This window comes from Lutzomyia longipalpis, chromosome 1, assembly GCF_024334085.1.
Source record: "Lutzomyia longipalpis isolate SR_M1_2022 chromosome 1, ASM2433408v1".
Taxonomy (NCBI): Eukaryota; Metazoa; Arthropoda; class Insecta; order Diptera; family Psychodidae; genus Lutzomyia; species Lutzomyia longipalpis.
In genome coordinates, this window is record NC_074707.1 from 34,778,074 (window position 1) to 34,793,605 (window position 15,532).

Sequence of the window (15,532 nt, forward strand, 5' to 3'; positions counted from 1 at the left end):
GTCATTTACACTTGTTTAATTTTGAAAAAAAATTCAAGTTAATAAGATAAATCTTAGAATAATTTTTTCTTTCAATTTTTTAACGAATTCTTCTCTAAAAATGAAAACTTGAATTAAATATCAGGCGTCTCCATACAAAATTAAAATCTTCTAATAAATATTTGTTTAAAATAAATCCTCAAATTCAAACCCAAAGACTCAATCTAGTTTAATGGTTAATACGCAGAACGTATAAATGGAGGCTACTAATTACCAGGCGTCTCCATATTTCTCTTTTATTTCGTTAATTAAAACTTAAACAGAGAAAACAAAAATTAAATTATCATATTTTTTGAATAAAAAAAATCAAATACCTTTCTCAGAACAAGATCTATAAAAGAGTATAATAAAAATCCATCTATAAGGAAAGCAACACGCCAATTAAGAAAAGTAAGTACATCGCTAAGGCAGACAATAAAATTGAGGTAGGTACAATTTCAATGGGGAATTAGCATGTTTATTTTGTACATACACGGTGGGATTAGCGAAAATCTTTGGGTTGTTTTTGAGCACAAATCCATTATCAAAAAATTGTTGAAAGAACTTTTTCCGTTTTAAATACTGACCGACCCAAATCCATAAAATTTCCACCCAATTTTGAGTTAAAAGTGGGTTCTATTTGAAATTCCACAACGCCTAATCATGCCCTGATTGATTAATATCTTCTCTCACGAGGTAAAATGTTCTTCTAATGCCGTCAAATTATAGCTTCCGCTTGGATAATTCAATCAAATTTATGATAATTCCAGCAATTTTCCCATCAAATAGAAATGGGCTGGTCACTAAAATTCAAAACGATCCTCATTACAAGAATGGGATTTTTTTTCTTTCTTTCTGCTCTTCTATGGGACAAACTTGAATGAAATCAGTGATCTATTCAGTGTAAATTATCGTGTGAATGCTTAAGAAAAAAAATCTTACTCTCATTCTCTGTTATAGTTCTTGTCAGAGATACCATTTCACCTTCACCCGTGGCGCGAGTTTCACGTGAATATATTCCTCTAATTATGCTTGATATATTTGATTATTCTCAATTAAGGGGGAAACTTGACCAAAAAATTATCACATTGTTTGAGAGTGAAAGAAACTTTCTCATTTTTACTTTAAGACAATTTAATTTTCATAATTGATTTTCTTTTTGGTTAGATGCATATAAAACCCATAGAGACTAAGCAATATTTTAGGCAAATTAGCACAATCTTTTTTTTTTCTCAACAAATTTCTACTTTTATATTTCTTTTTTTTTTTAATTTCTTAATGAATTGCCAATTTTCAACATTACTTGATGGGGACAGTGGTGAAGAGACATCATCTCTTGCATGTGCCATTTTCTCATGCCATTTGCAGAAGCTCCAAAAATATAGCCACTACTGCGTTAATTGTGTGGGCTTATGATCAATTCGTGTTGACATGCAAAGAAGTTTGCCAGTGAGAAATCGAGATTCTTCTTTTTTGTGTACCGTTAAAAATGCTCAAATCTCTACACACTTTTTATGCTTTTTTATTGGTGCCATATGACCCATCACAGGGAAGAAGGTGAATTTCAATGAAAACAAAAATTGAGGATAAAACATTAAGAGAAGAAAAAAAAAGTCTTCTCACTAATGGGAGAAAATTCACAACTTTTTCCCCAAAAATTCCGTGATGGGTTCTTAAAGTTTGTCACAGACACACCGGAAAAAGAGCAAATTAGTGCTACCGTGAAGGTGAAGAGTAACAAAAACAATAATATACATAGCAATGGTATTTGGGAAAAAAAGTTATTAGATACGACGCGATTTCATAACAATTTTTTTCATTGCGCCTCCATTATGATCGTGAAAGTTTTAGTGTTGTTCCATGTTTATTATTATTATTTTTCTTCTGTCTGCCATTGCGTTTGCTTTCCTTTGACGCTCTTCAATCACCGACATAGCCACTTTGCGATCTGTGGGTTCGACCTGATGGAGTCAGTGCTGGGCCACACCATGCCCAAAAAAAAAGCGCGCCAAAATGTAAACATACCGCGCAAAGAGAAGGGGATCAGTGATTAAAAGTGAATCACCGCGCGATCGCCCATTCAGTAAATTGTCCAATTGAATGGAGCGCCACGTTAGGTAATTGATCGAGTGACTATTTGACCAACTTCGCGGTGCTTTTTCAGCTACTCACCCAGAAAAAGTGACAATGAAAAACGACACACGTTGACCAGTGCAAGCGATCTGCATCATCAATTTTCATTAGAGGGTACTTCTGAATAAATGAATAGGTAGCCAATAGAGTATAGCTCAAGTAGTCCAGAAGATCGACATAACACGGACACCCAGAAATTATGCGTTATGAAGAGAGCATTCAAATAAAATGAGGTGCATTTTAACTTAATTGTGAGTATTCATTTTTCAAAGGAGTTTATGCATTTTGTGTGGCTCGAATTAAGGCATTTGAATCATTTTATATGGCATGAAAAAGTTTAGAGTTAAACTTAAAAGTATTAAGGAACACAACAATTTATCAATTTTAATCAATGGAAGTTGGGAAAATCAGGAACAATTTTGTCCAAAAGTTCATAAAAAAAACGTCTCTCAAGTATATTTTTTGTGTTTTTATGCATGAAACAATTAGGTGCTTAAATTCTGATTTAAAAAATCAAAAAAATCTGTAAAATAAAGGGCATAGCTTTCGTATCTTATGTTAAATTTTACAAAAATTTTCCGGTCTAAGTTCAATGAAAAAATAAAAAAATTACTCTTTTAATTTTAAAAATGTTGATTTATTTATTAAAATATCTGTTTTTTTTTTAAATTTTTTTTTTACATAAATACTTTAAATAATTGTTAAATCTTTCATGTTTTATAGATTCTTTACAGTAATTATAAAGTTACATGTGTTGTGATTTTCATAATGACTAAAAGATCAAAATGAATAAACTCCTTTTTTAATACAGAAGGTTTGTTGTTTAAAAAGAAAGTTCGTTTTTCTGTAATTAAATCATTTGGATAAGTCAAAAAATATTTTTTTTTAACTAAGAATTTTTGTTCTTTATTTCCCTTCACAATTTTAAAGGAAAAAATTGATGATAAAATTTCTTTCTGGTAGAACATATCTTAATATATAAAGCTGAAAAGTCTGTCTGTTTGTGGCACATGAACTCCTCCTAAACGGCTGGGCCGATTTTGATGAAATTTGGTATGGGGGTAGAGGGGGTCAATACGAGTTGCAAGCGCTATATGGGATTCCGCCCCAACCCCCCTTTATAGCGCCTCCACAGAAAAATTCATTTTTTCCCATTTTCTACCTGCTGAATTTGCGGATTGTGGGTGAAATAAATGAAATGAATAACGGGATTTTTTTATTTTTAGAATTTCTCGGGGTACCGTATTATTCATCCCCCCTATTAATATACGCCCCCCTTTTATAGCTTAAAATGGTGATTGCTCACACGTGATTGGGGGCTCGGGTTGACTAGTAGGCTAAATAAATAAGGAAAATACTTGGTATGCCACGATTGTGGTATACCAACTAATAGTCTATTAGATTTTTAAAATAAATCAAATGCATTTATTTAGCCTCAAGATCCGGCAAGGAAAGCACGAATTTGGTTGATTGGAAATATGTTGTCTTGTATGTTGTAATATAGGTAAGTTGGTCTAATTGAAGAGAAGGCGTTAAGAAAATGCAAGAGGTTCAGCATCATAAGAGGAGCAAAACATCTTGTAGCAATAGTGGTGGTATGGCAGCATCGTACGTTCGGTGAAAATGCCACACTATTTTTCCTAATGGCTTCTTCAAAGAAACCACCAAGTTTGTCCGGAAAAACTGGTTGGCAAAGAAACCGCATGCAGCGTATACACACAGGTGAAGATCTTCGCTCTCTTTTTTCCCAAAGCCATCCAAGTTGCAACAACAAGACTGCGGGGACAGGGAGACCATCGCAGCTCAAACATCAATTTCAAGAGAGTGACCCAATTCTTTGTCAGCATTTCCCTCGCGCTTTCTTGAAATCAACAAAACAGAATGCTGGCATGCATACATGGGTGCTGGAGAGCACACACCATGGCGAATTCCATAAACAGAAATATAACTTGAAAATATATTTTATACTGCACCAAGTGAATTTTCCTTTTGGTGCCCGAGAGAGTGTCTACAAAAGAATATTGCCGTATGACCGTTATAATAATTTCTTTTCTGACATGTTTAATGCTGCGGTTTCATCATCGCAGTGCGCGAAAACTTTCCCCAAATCAGCATACCGAAGGAGTGATTGATTGGCATTTGCTTCTTCGGCATATATGCAGTTTTTCTTCTGCAACTTCCGTTCCGCAATATCTTCTTCCATTCTGCACGCGTGTTATATATATTTCATCTATATATAATTTCCGGGATGCTAGCACAAGGCGTTGCCATTCTTTGCGACATCTTCTTTTTTTTCTATATGCTCGCACACGCTCATTGCGACGAAAGTCATCATCCACTCTGCACGTAATGAGATAGTCACTTGAGAGTGGCAAATGCATTTCTTTTTTTCCCGGGAAATCAATTTCCCCTTGAGTGAAAACGAAAATCCAGATTATTCAATTAGAGGAGAGAGATTGACATCCTTCCGAGAGAGCACTGAAACTGAACTGATCAGAACTTTCACATGAAGTTCTTCTTTCTTTTTTTTTCGTCGTCGTTGCACCTCACGGTGGAAAATGAATTTATAAAGATAGCCGCTGCTGATCAAGTACTTTGCCAAGGGGCTAAGAACGCACCAATCTCATCAACTTTCTCTGTATCAAAAGTACATTAAGAGCAGTGCATCAATTTGTTATCGAAATCTCTCACATTAATTCATAAGATTATATTTAATATATCGTGCTGCATTGGCAACAAAACACTTACCGTGTCGCTGGAACAGAGTTCTTGAAGATAAATTGCTGTCGTGATACAATTTCGTTTGTGATGAACAAATTGGATTGCTCTACTAAATTAAAAGGTGTTTGTGTTTAACACATTTAAAGCCGGAGAAACTCCAGAATGTATTTAACGAACATTTTTTTTATGAAGTGTTTGAATTAATCTTAAATCTTTATTGTAGGATTATAAAAGGGTCAAGAAAGCGGAGATATGGACAAATTTTATGCTTAACTCGCCCTTTTTGACCCATTCTTCACCCATACAAGAAAAATTTTATTCAAATTTCTCCTCTCTGGTAATGAATTGCATTTTAATCCAGTGACTAAATCAAAATCCCATTGGTGCTCATCATCCTAATCATAACGTAGTGATATCAATAAAATTAATTAATCTCCACAATCAGAGCCATCATTAAATGGCCATAAATTAGAAATCTTTATTGCATACTTGGTGTATGAAGTGTGGCATCTTGGTGGCATCAATGAAATTTTTATGAGCTTGCTGGTTGAACCTCATGTTGCATTATTAAGCGAGTTTGCCTCTCTGTGTTTCCGTTGTAAGTCCAAGATTAGTTTCACAATGTCTAGCTTATGTGATTTTCAGCCAATTCAGATATGAATTAAAGCATATAGGGTAAGATTGCCTTATATGCTACAGTATCTTGATATCTAAAAGCTTTATTCCCTCTTTATCAGAGGTTGTATACAATTTAACAATTTACTTAACTGATGAAGTAAAAGTAAAGGTCATGAAAAGTCACATTTAGAAGTTTATTAAAGAGTTGTTAAAGATCAATTCACCATCCTCCCACACTGTTTAGTTTTCAAATTCTTAAGAAGAATTCTTCCATTTAATGAGTAAAAGAGTAACAAAAGCCAATGAATTTCCCAAATTTGTACCCAATATTAGGCACACTGACCCTATTGAATTTTTTGTGCATTTTCACACACTGTTAACCGTCTATGAATTGATTTTAATTTGATGTAAACCATAATTTTTCATACTCTGACAATGGGCAGACAGTTAAAAGTTCTCATTTAAGATTTACGTGAGCGATTGACTTCTGAATTAGGTGAAAACATACTTTACTACAGATTTATATATAGCGAGAAGTTTGCGTGTTAGGAGGCCTAACAGTTTTGTGTTATCTCGGCTGAATTTGCAATATTCATTCTTTTACATTTTTATCATGATGCAGAAAAGAAGAAAACATCTTGGACCACATATAAGATGCGATGTTGTTGTGAAGGAGAGTCTTGCATATCGCAGCTAAATAGCTGGCAATTGTGGGTACAGTTCTGTCCATTCTGTCGGACGAACAGACAACTCACGTATAAATGTATAGGAATGATGAAATTGATGAAACTAAGACAATGTGAAGATTGCCTATCGAGGTGCGTGATGAAAATGAAACAATAAGAAGAAAGCTTTTTCAGTAATTTGCCAAGAAAAGAGGTGAAAAATACATAATTGCGGGAGAAGAGTAAATAACTGCCGGAGTATTTAAATAGAGAAAATTTTTTCGGGGAGAAGAATTAAGTAATGACGCGACGGCTTTGGCAATTGCCCATGAGATTTTCACAAGATTGTTCATGATCTTCTCTTTGGCCCACGGTTAAAGGTGCCGCGAATAAGTGAAATTTTATGAAATTGCATGATGACCTTTCACTTCTCTTTGGTATTATTTTCTCTTGGCGGGTTGAATATTTTGTGGTGGTTTCTTGGCGAAATCATGCTGGTGCGACAGAATGAGAGGATGACTTCTTTTTTTTTGGCCCACCACATCGCAAAGAAAGAGAGAATCTGCCGAAAAGACATGTTGCGGCGAAAAAAAGGGAAATGGGTCACATCTGAGAGTGGAACAATGCTTCCCATGTGCTTTCTTCAAGGCCCACATTTTGGCGGATGACGCAGAAAATTTACATACAAGAGAAAAATAAACATTAAACGAAAATTCCGACCGTGGACAAAAAGTAGGATTGGGCGTTCGATATTTTCGTTGATCATCGTCGCAATTTCGATGATTTACTGACTGGCGCGGCATTACTGTTATATAAACGACGGTATAAATTGGCGATTGGGACAAGAAGCGCGCGCACCCGCCGAAGATCGCGCGGGCTCACATGGTGATCACACAAAACAGTCAGCACCCGATGAGATATACCTACCTGTTGTGTTCCCCTTTGGTGTGTCGCTTTTTTACTCTCTTATTTTTTTCAACACACCGATCGATGGACATTCTTTGGTCAGTGACCTACTGTACCACTTTACTCCACCACGGTGCACGAGAGCGAAAGACGCATGGAAATGCCTCCGACCACATCCAGGGAGCAGCAGCATTTGCGGTGGAGTTGAGCGCAGAAGTACCCCGCAGAATGCGATAATCGCAACAATTAGTCAGTCAAAAGCCAAGTGCTGGAGGAGATTTTGCTATTTTGGTGACGATCGTATACTGACCGAGTTCTGCGGAAGGCCGCGGCCGTGCCCATGACATTGCCATTCGCGCGCGCGTTGTGCAAAAATACCAAACATTCCACACACGAACTCCGTCCGTACACACGAATCCAAAAGACTGCAATGCACATTCCACGTCCACCTCTGAGCTATTGTCTATAAGCTGGCATAATGCAATTCATCTGCATCTTGGCAATTGCAGATGTCTCAATGAAACCGAAAGGCTCAAATTGAAGAGATCAACTCGTGCGATCTTACCGTACCTTTGGCGATCATTTAATCACTTGCTCAGTACACCTAATCATGCTTCATTGCATGACTTTCCCAATTATACATGCGGAAGAGGCTTCATTTCCATCAGATTTTATGCATAATACCACATTAGCATAATAAAATGTTTTTCTCTTGCACAACTTTTAAATTGACGATCAACTTGATCGATCAATGAATATTTTTTTGTAATGAAAATCGAACAGAAATGAAATAAATTCAAGAGATTGATAGAAAATTAAAAAAAAAAAGATCGTCACAATTTTTCTCAAGCTATCCTAAATAGACTACTGAGAAAATTAAAAGCAGCTGCAAAAAAAAATAAACGTGATCATGGACTTGATCACTTTCTTAATGCTTCCCATATAGAAAGATGACTTGATAAAAAAAAACCAGAAGCATTCCACGGTGCATTTCCTCATTTTCTCCAAATGACCAAAGGTTTTCTCTTAAAGGTTGCAATGAATTTATGAGTGAGATTTGAGTTGATCGCTACATAGCAAATAATGCCGGCGATCTCTCGCGATCAAACGCACCACGATGATTAAGCCAAAAAGAAATGGCAACAAAAGTGAACCAAGTCAACTGCTCTCTTTGCAATTTATCTGGCCTCGGAGGCGCAGTGCCTTTTATTTTGCTTCCATACAACATACTCCAATTGAATTTCACACTGTAAATGGTTTTGATCCCAAAGATGATCGGTTTCATTCAATTTTTCGCAGCCACTTCATTTACACTTTGGCCGCTTCCCATCTCCAATATCTCTACGGTACTACCAGTACATCTTATGGTCATGTGGTGAAAATTTTCACCCAATGTGAAAGTGGAAAATCAACTGGAGAGTACGCGGATAAACTAGGTTGAAGATCATTTCCCTGGGTAGAGTGTCTCTGTGAAACTCCCGCCACCCATTGATATCAATTAGCTAACAATTTGTGGTTTTTGTGGTATAACAGTGTCAATTTATTGTGTCAGAAATTAAATTTAAACTTCGCACCATAGAATTCCAAGCTATTGTTGTTTGCATTGAAAGTAAATTGAAATGATGAATTGTTGTTCCATTAGGGAGCTTTCTTCTAAGCTACTTTCGGATCATTTGCCAAGATGGCATTATAAGAGAAAATCTTATAGAATCTTGGCTAAAACATTATTCTTTTGTATGTACTTTAATTTAATTTAATTTCTTGTCATCTGTAAAACTTTCTTCTCAAAGCACTTCGGAAGAAAAGTATTCTCTAAACCTCAAGCTAGATTAATCCTATCCCAGACTTACGAACAAAAAAAATCAACAAATAATTCAAATCGTCAACAAAAATCACGACAAACCATAAATGTAAATCATAATACTTCTTTTATATGCGTCATGTGTGAATTTCTAGTTTTCTCTCTCGATGGGCGAAAATATTATAGAAAAAAACATTGATTGTAAAAAATCGTGTGTCTGTCGTATTACGTGATAAGTTATAGTGTGGCGAATCCATAAATATACAATCACGTTTGAAGAGGAATTGAGCCTTTGGTAACTTTCACTGCACTGATGAAATTTTATGATCGCGTAGACTATTTTTAACTTTTTGACCGTGATCATCATATTTACATGACGTTCTTTTTTATGCCATATAGCTTTCCGCGAGAGTGAAAGATCATAGTGTCTATGGGTGAGGTTGAAGATCACGTTCAAGATCATTTTGCAACAATGTCAGTCAATTTTGTATATGTGCGGTGAGATCACCTTTTGCTGTATGATATACCCATGTGTTGTTTGATCATCTTTAACCCCATCGATTCATTTTGATGAGGTTATTGTGTTGCAATTTTCATCTTTTTTTGTCGAATCTCAACACCAAAAGGCTCCTCTCTGTGCACAGGAAATGCTACATGAGAGTCAAACACGCCTTTTTTAGCGGCACAGTGTGTCAGCAAGAATTTACAGTATATTATATATGTGTACATACATAACATAGATTGTACATATATTTTGATTTTCGTCGGTTCCGTGTTTTAGGAGAATTTGTGAAACTGACGATATGAAATAAAATAAAAACAAAGTGGGTTATTGGGTCGATTGCTCTTCCACAACGAAGAAAATGCTTCAGATGACTGTTCCACCGACAGCAGCTGCCGATGATGATCTCACATGGAACATAACAGCTCAGAGATTATGATATTAGATATTGTTAGGCACTAACTTTTGTCTAATTGAACGATCAAGAAATGATCACTTGACTTTCATTCTTGCATCCCGTCAGCCCTATACAGAGTGGGCTCAACTGTGTGTGAAACAACATGTTAAGAGCACACACAAATCTTCAGTTTCAAATCACTTTTTATGCACAGAACAATAAATTACAAATAAATAGGAAGAATTGTGTTATAAATATTAGAGAACTTATCGCGAGATATTTTGTAAAAATATAGTAATTTTTGGAATGAAAAGGAAGTTGATGAAAAATCAGCCTCATTCTGCGAGGGTGTACTGTGGCTTCCATCCTCGGTAGGGCATGTCCAAGTTTCTCCGCACCTCACGTCGCTTCCGATGGTGATCATGAGCCGTTACATATTGAACATGATGGCCACCATCATCATGACCACTTTCCGCTAGCTTCTTGATACCTATGATTGCGGCCAACATGAGAGCCATCATTGATACACCGAGAGCTTTCATGGCTAAAGCTCCAACTCCTCCAAGTCCCAAAGCTGCCATCATTTTAGCTGAAAAGCAATAATTTTCCTTTTTAATACAAAGTTGAATTTCCACAAAAGAATTCAAAGGACATTACCCATCATCATGCCCATCATCATCACCATCCCAAGACCACCTTTGTCCTTTTTTCGTCCTTCTGCAAAGAAAAGAATATTTCCATTAAACCAGTTTAATCTGTGCACGTGTAAAATTTCTCAAAACATCAGAGATAATTACGTGCAAAACATGTTTGAAAAAATTCATAAAATTATATTAATAATTCTATTTAATTGATACAGATGTTTACCATCTTCCGTGCGGAATTTTATAATTCCTTCATTTCTTATATTTAACACAAAACTGCGTCTATGAAGAAAGATTAATTTATTCTTCAGAATGTGAAAGTCTACGCTGCAGATAATTTTTTTTATTAAAATTTTTAAAAAGTTTAATGAAGCAAAATTCATTAATAAATTTACTTTTATTCCCATTTCTTAGTGCTATATTGTCTCTCTTTCCATGTAAGATTTCTTAAAGATACTTTTGAAGATTTGGCATACAGGTATGTACTAAAAATAATTTCATTGCATTGTGCCCAATTTTTGGGAGATTTTTGATTGAAACTTTGCTAAATCTGCTTTAATTTTGGCAGATTTAAACTTTTTTTTTTTAATTTATAAAAAGTATTAATTTTTTTTAAAAGAAGGAAGGTTATGAATTTAAAAAAAAAACTAATAAACTTCTTTTTAAGAAATCTGTATCGGATCTTAATAGATTATCTTAAAATAAATAACCGAAAGCTTAATTTCCTTTAATTCTACAGAAAAAATATTGAATCGGAATTATTTTCGGTATGGACCTACAATGTAATAAAATTTTATAAAAGTCTACTTCCCGCAATAAATTACCATATCCCCACGACTTTGGCCACAATCCCCATGTAGCCCACGAAATATTTTAATATGGATTTTTTAAACTGGAGTATGATGTCTCACAAAAGTGGCAAACTTTAGGAAATGACTGAATTTTGAGAGAAAGAAAAATTAAATGGTCAACTTCTTGTGCCAATTCTCAGCATGTTGAATCGCTCTTAATGGCATTCCATGACTATCTCTTTCATTGACGCCATATTCGCATGGTGAGTTGAATGGAATTTCTTTTCTTGCCTTGTGGTACGGAGGAAAGTCGGGGAAAAATTGGCAATCTATATGCAAATATGCGATGGATAAATTAATGCATGTTTTTTTAATACGCGTATTAATACTATGTGCGCGCGTGCATTTTGCACTGAATTTAAAAGCTGAATCATTGGCGCGCACATATGAGAGTTGTGCGGCATGAGAGTGTGCGAATAAAGGTCGTCCCCGGTACAAGATCCGTGTTTTATTTATCGATTTTTATGAAAGTAATGAAAGTCGTTCCTCGGAAAGTAGGAGAATGGTCAGTGCGGCATGAAATTTCATTCAGCCACAAGAGATGTGCCTTTTTTTGCCACACCACCACGAGACGCACTTTTTTTCTCACCCAACATCTCCACAGCCTCTCTTTGTCACGGCCACCCAACATAAATGGGTACTTGAAGTCTCCGGCAATTTGCCAATGAATTTTCTCATGGTTCCGCCCAAGATGTGCCGGATGGTGCCTCTCCATCCTGGAGATACAGTGGATGAAAAAGAAATCTCTCTCTCCACCATGGGTGGAACCGCGAGTCCGCAAGATGAGGCACGGACGTGATAAATTGTGTTGCCGTGTAATGGATATTTAATTGCCATCTCTATATCTATTGTCTCTCATGCCACAAACAAATACACCGCGCTCACAGACAGCAGCTTCTGCAGCATTTATACCAACGTTTTTCGGGACAATATATTATAATGTGTTATTTCTGCAATGCAAACATGTGGCATATATAACCCCCGCGCGCAAAAGCATTTTTTAGAGGTAGGTACACTCCTAAACAACAAATCCGCGCGCGCGGACGGGCGCACCGTTGGTGGCACATAAGAAGTTTTCACTTTTGTGAATGGTGCGGATCTTGCGTGCATTTATTCACCATTAATGAGCGAACGATCTCAATGCTGTTCCGGCTGGTTCCGGCTTAGTGAAAGCGATGCATTTACTCTTTTATTAAATAGGTTATCGATAGTAATTAATGCAGCGAGAATTGAAAGACCGCCGCTGGGGATTTTATTGAGCCGAATTCATTGCAAATTCTTACTTTCATTGAGGACTTTTTTTATAGTCTGTATCTGTATCTATTTAATTATGTACATATAGATTATGTAGAAGAAAAGAAAAGTTATGATTTTAAATGCTTTGCGTTGTAATGGTTTTGTCAGTAATTTTCCAAATTTTATCGTCTTTTTACAATTATATTTTATGTTTAAAAAAAGTTTTTATATGAACTTTCAGTTTCAATTCATAGGCCTATCGACAAAGAGTTTTTCTTGCAGCTTGCCTTTATTTAACTGAATGAATCTTCTTCCTTAGTCATTTTCTTATAAGATTCGAAAAGAGCTTCACACAATAAGAGAAAATTTAGCATAATAAGTAAAAGTGCTTTCTCTGGCACATAGAAACGCCAATATAATTTAATATTTAAATTCTATCACTCGTGAATTTTTTTTTTTCTAAACGACGTTTCGATCACGAAAAGACCTTCTTCAGGGTCATTCAAGAATCAAATTTTTTTCGAAAAACTAATTTATTATAAGGCTGAATTTTGAATTTTCAAACTTCCAAACGTTTACAGATGCATTCAGAAAACACTCTTTTAATTCACTTGAGAAAACTCAATTCATTTTACCTACGACATTATCCCCTTCATTGATGTTTTTCATGGTACTGGCGAGCACTTCATTGAATTCAGTCTGTCCAACGAGTTCGGGGAACTTGATCTTGATCTCATGAGTCTGCAGATATTTGGCAATCCTCGCAAAGACACCCTGATGCTTGAGATCATCGTAGTCTGACGACCGGCCGGTCTCTTGAGGTGGTAGGTTGATAATCTCAAGACCGGGTACTAACACAAGAGGTTTCCCATCACCATCACTCGTTACATAGTGAAATATATTCCTCAACACTCTTCCACTGCGACATGCTGTATCACTGCAGTTCTTTGCGTGGGGCTCTTCCTGCGCCACGGAGAATTGCACGAGGGATAATCCAATAAGGATGCACCAGGACACACCACTTAGCACCATTTCTAAGAGAAAATTTCTCGCAAAGACTCTAAGGTTCACACTTCGGGGAGTTCTATCACAGCACTGCGTCTATTCTTTAGCTACTTGGACCATTATATATGAGGTGTATCCCCTTCTATAAGATGTAGATCGATGACTTTAAAAGACTTTCTTGGATACGCTTCATTGTGCTGCTCAAAGGTTCTTTTTTGATTTTTAGAAATTTCGTCCAAAAGCGAACAATTGTGCTGCATATGGAGGCCATCGAGAGGGATTAATGGAGCATTCACGAGAGCAATTTAGCTGGAACATCCGCAAGAAACCACGTTAACGGGGGGAAAAAACATCATTCTCAATTTCCTTCCCAAAACACACTCTAATGTGTATCACATGATTAGACACAGTGGAGACCTTTTTGCTCCCCTTTTTTTTCTAACAAACTATATATGTACCTCTCTAAGTGATTTGCACGATGGCAAACACTTGAGCCGCAATGATGTGGAGTAATTCCTACAAAAGACACATTAAACCGTTAAGGAAAGATAATTTAAAAGTTGTATTAATATATGATGCGAAAGAAATGATTTATTAAACGTAAATACCCGCCTAAGAGAATCTTTCGCCCCTATGTCGCCCATTAAAGTGGATCAAAAGAAAAAGACGGTGGAGTTATCAACGGAAAATGTTAAAAAATACTAAAAGCTTTTGCCGCATATCAGGCGTTTACTCACTGAGCTGTTTTATAATTTGCAATTCTTCAGCAATTCCATTGCAGTGTGGAGAGAAATTAAATTATAAATTCATTAACAATTTCGAAATCATCAATAAATCTCCATCCTCCACCCAATAAACATCAAAATCCCCCCCATGGGTGTATTCTTGTTAATTAGGAGTCACAAATATTTCGATTTCATTTCGCACCAACACCATGGAACAGCCACATGATTTTTCTTTGCCCGCAGTTTAAGAAAAAAAATGCTAACAAATAACTGGAGTGGAAAGTTATTGGCAAAAAAAAGAGTGAAGTGCATGCTAATACTTTTTGATTTTGCATATAATTTTTTTTTTATTTCGCGTCATCCATCGTGAATTTGGTGAAAATGCTTTCTCATTACCATCTTGCTTGACTTTTTTTTGAATTAAAATTATCTCTTTAACATAATCCACGGAGGAATAAATTTTCCAATGGGTGCAAGTAACAAGATTTAGCTCTTTTTGTTCGTAATGGAACAACTTGGAAACAAGACTGTAGTTAGATTTACATATTTTTGTTATTAATGAAACATAAATTAACAAAAAATAAATAAACGAGAGGTTTATGTTTTAAAAAAAACCGTTAAGAATACTTTAAATGTATCTCTGACTTTCTAGTATTAAGGGTTTTTATCAAGCCGGGAAAATGGGGAAAATCAATGCATAATTTTTCAAATTTTCACGTAGATCTCAAAATTGAAAAATTCGTCTTCTAAAAAGAAAAGTTCTTTGCCCTTGTTTAGTCCTCTAAACTCATAGATATAAAAAATGCTCATAAATTACAAGCCGGAATTCTCATGATTAATACTTACATAATTGATTAAAAAATTGCATTGTATGATTTAATCAAGATTATTCTTCAAAATATGAATTAATCAAAAAATTATGATCTTGTTATCCCCATAAGTATGGCATGTATGAAATAATTGCAGCGTGCCTCTTTCTACCAATTATCGCACATATCTATATTTATGAGATTTTCTTGCGGGAAGTATTCTCATAATTATTTTCATAACGTACAGTGTAACTGTTTGTTTTCATTTTCATTTTGAGAATTACCGCTTTGCAATTTTTTTAACGTAATAAATTTGTCACTATTTGCATGTAAAAAAATTGAAAGGAGTTTCATTTTCATGTGACGATGCTGAACTAATTTGCAAGCATCTCTCCCCTAGTTTAGCTGACTGATTGATTTTATTGTAGGAATTTCATTTATTTCTTAATCATACATATTAATTCATCCATGAAATCAGTTTTAAACAACACCAAGAGAAAT

At 35.5% G+C, this 15,532-nt stretch overlaps 2 protein-coding genes across 2 annotated transcripts in view; both read right to left on the reverse strand.

Moving 5' to 3' along the window:
* Window positions 1–15,532, reverse strand: part of LOC129786261 (transcription factor cwo) — a 201,588-nt gene that overhangs the window by 171,902 nt on the left and 14,154 nt on the right. The gene's annotated exons all lie outside the window — the stretch shown is intronic.
* Window positions 8,578–13,588, reverse strand: LOC129786284 (uncharacterized). The gene is made up of 3 exons (XM_055821185.1): window positions 13,128–13,588; window positions 10,419–10,478; window positions 8,578–10,350 (listed from the first exon to the last, which is right to left on the reverse strand). The coding sequence occupies exons 1-3, from the start codon at window positions 13,522–13,524 to the stop codon at window positions 10,097–10,099; spliced, it is 711 nt and encodes a 236-aa protein (XP_055677160.1). The 5' UTR covers window positions 13,525–13,588; the 3' UTR covers window positions 8,578–10,096.

Excerpts from the sequence above, each read along its gene's own strand:
- LOC129786284 (XM_055821185.1), bottom strand. The coding sequence starts at position 13,524 with ATGGTGCTAAGTGGTGTGTCCTGGTGCATCCTTATTGGATTATCCCTC. Across the intron at positions 10,479-13,127 it reads TGAAGGGGATAATGTCGTAG|AAGGACGAAAAAAGGACAAA; the intron begins GTAAAATGAATT and ends TTTTCTTTGCAG. Across the intron at positions 10,351-10,418 it reads GATGATGGGCATGATGATGG|CTAAAATGATGGCAGCTTTG; the intron begins GTAATGTCCTTT and ends ATTGCTTTTCAG.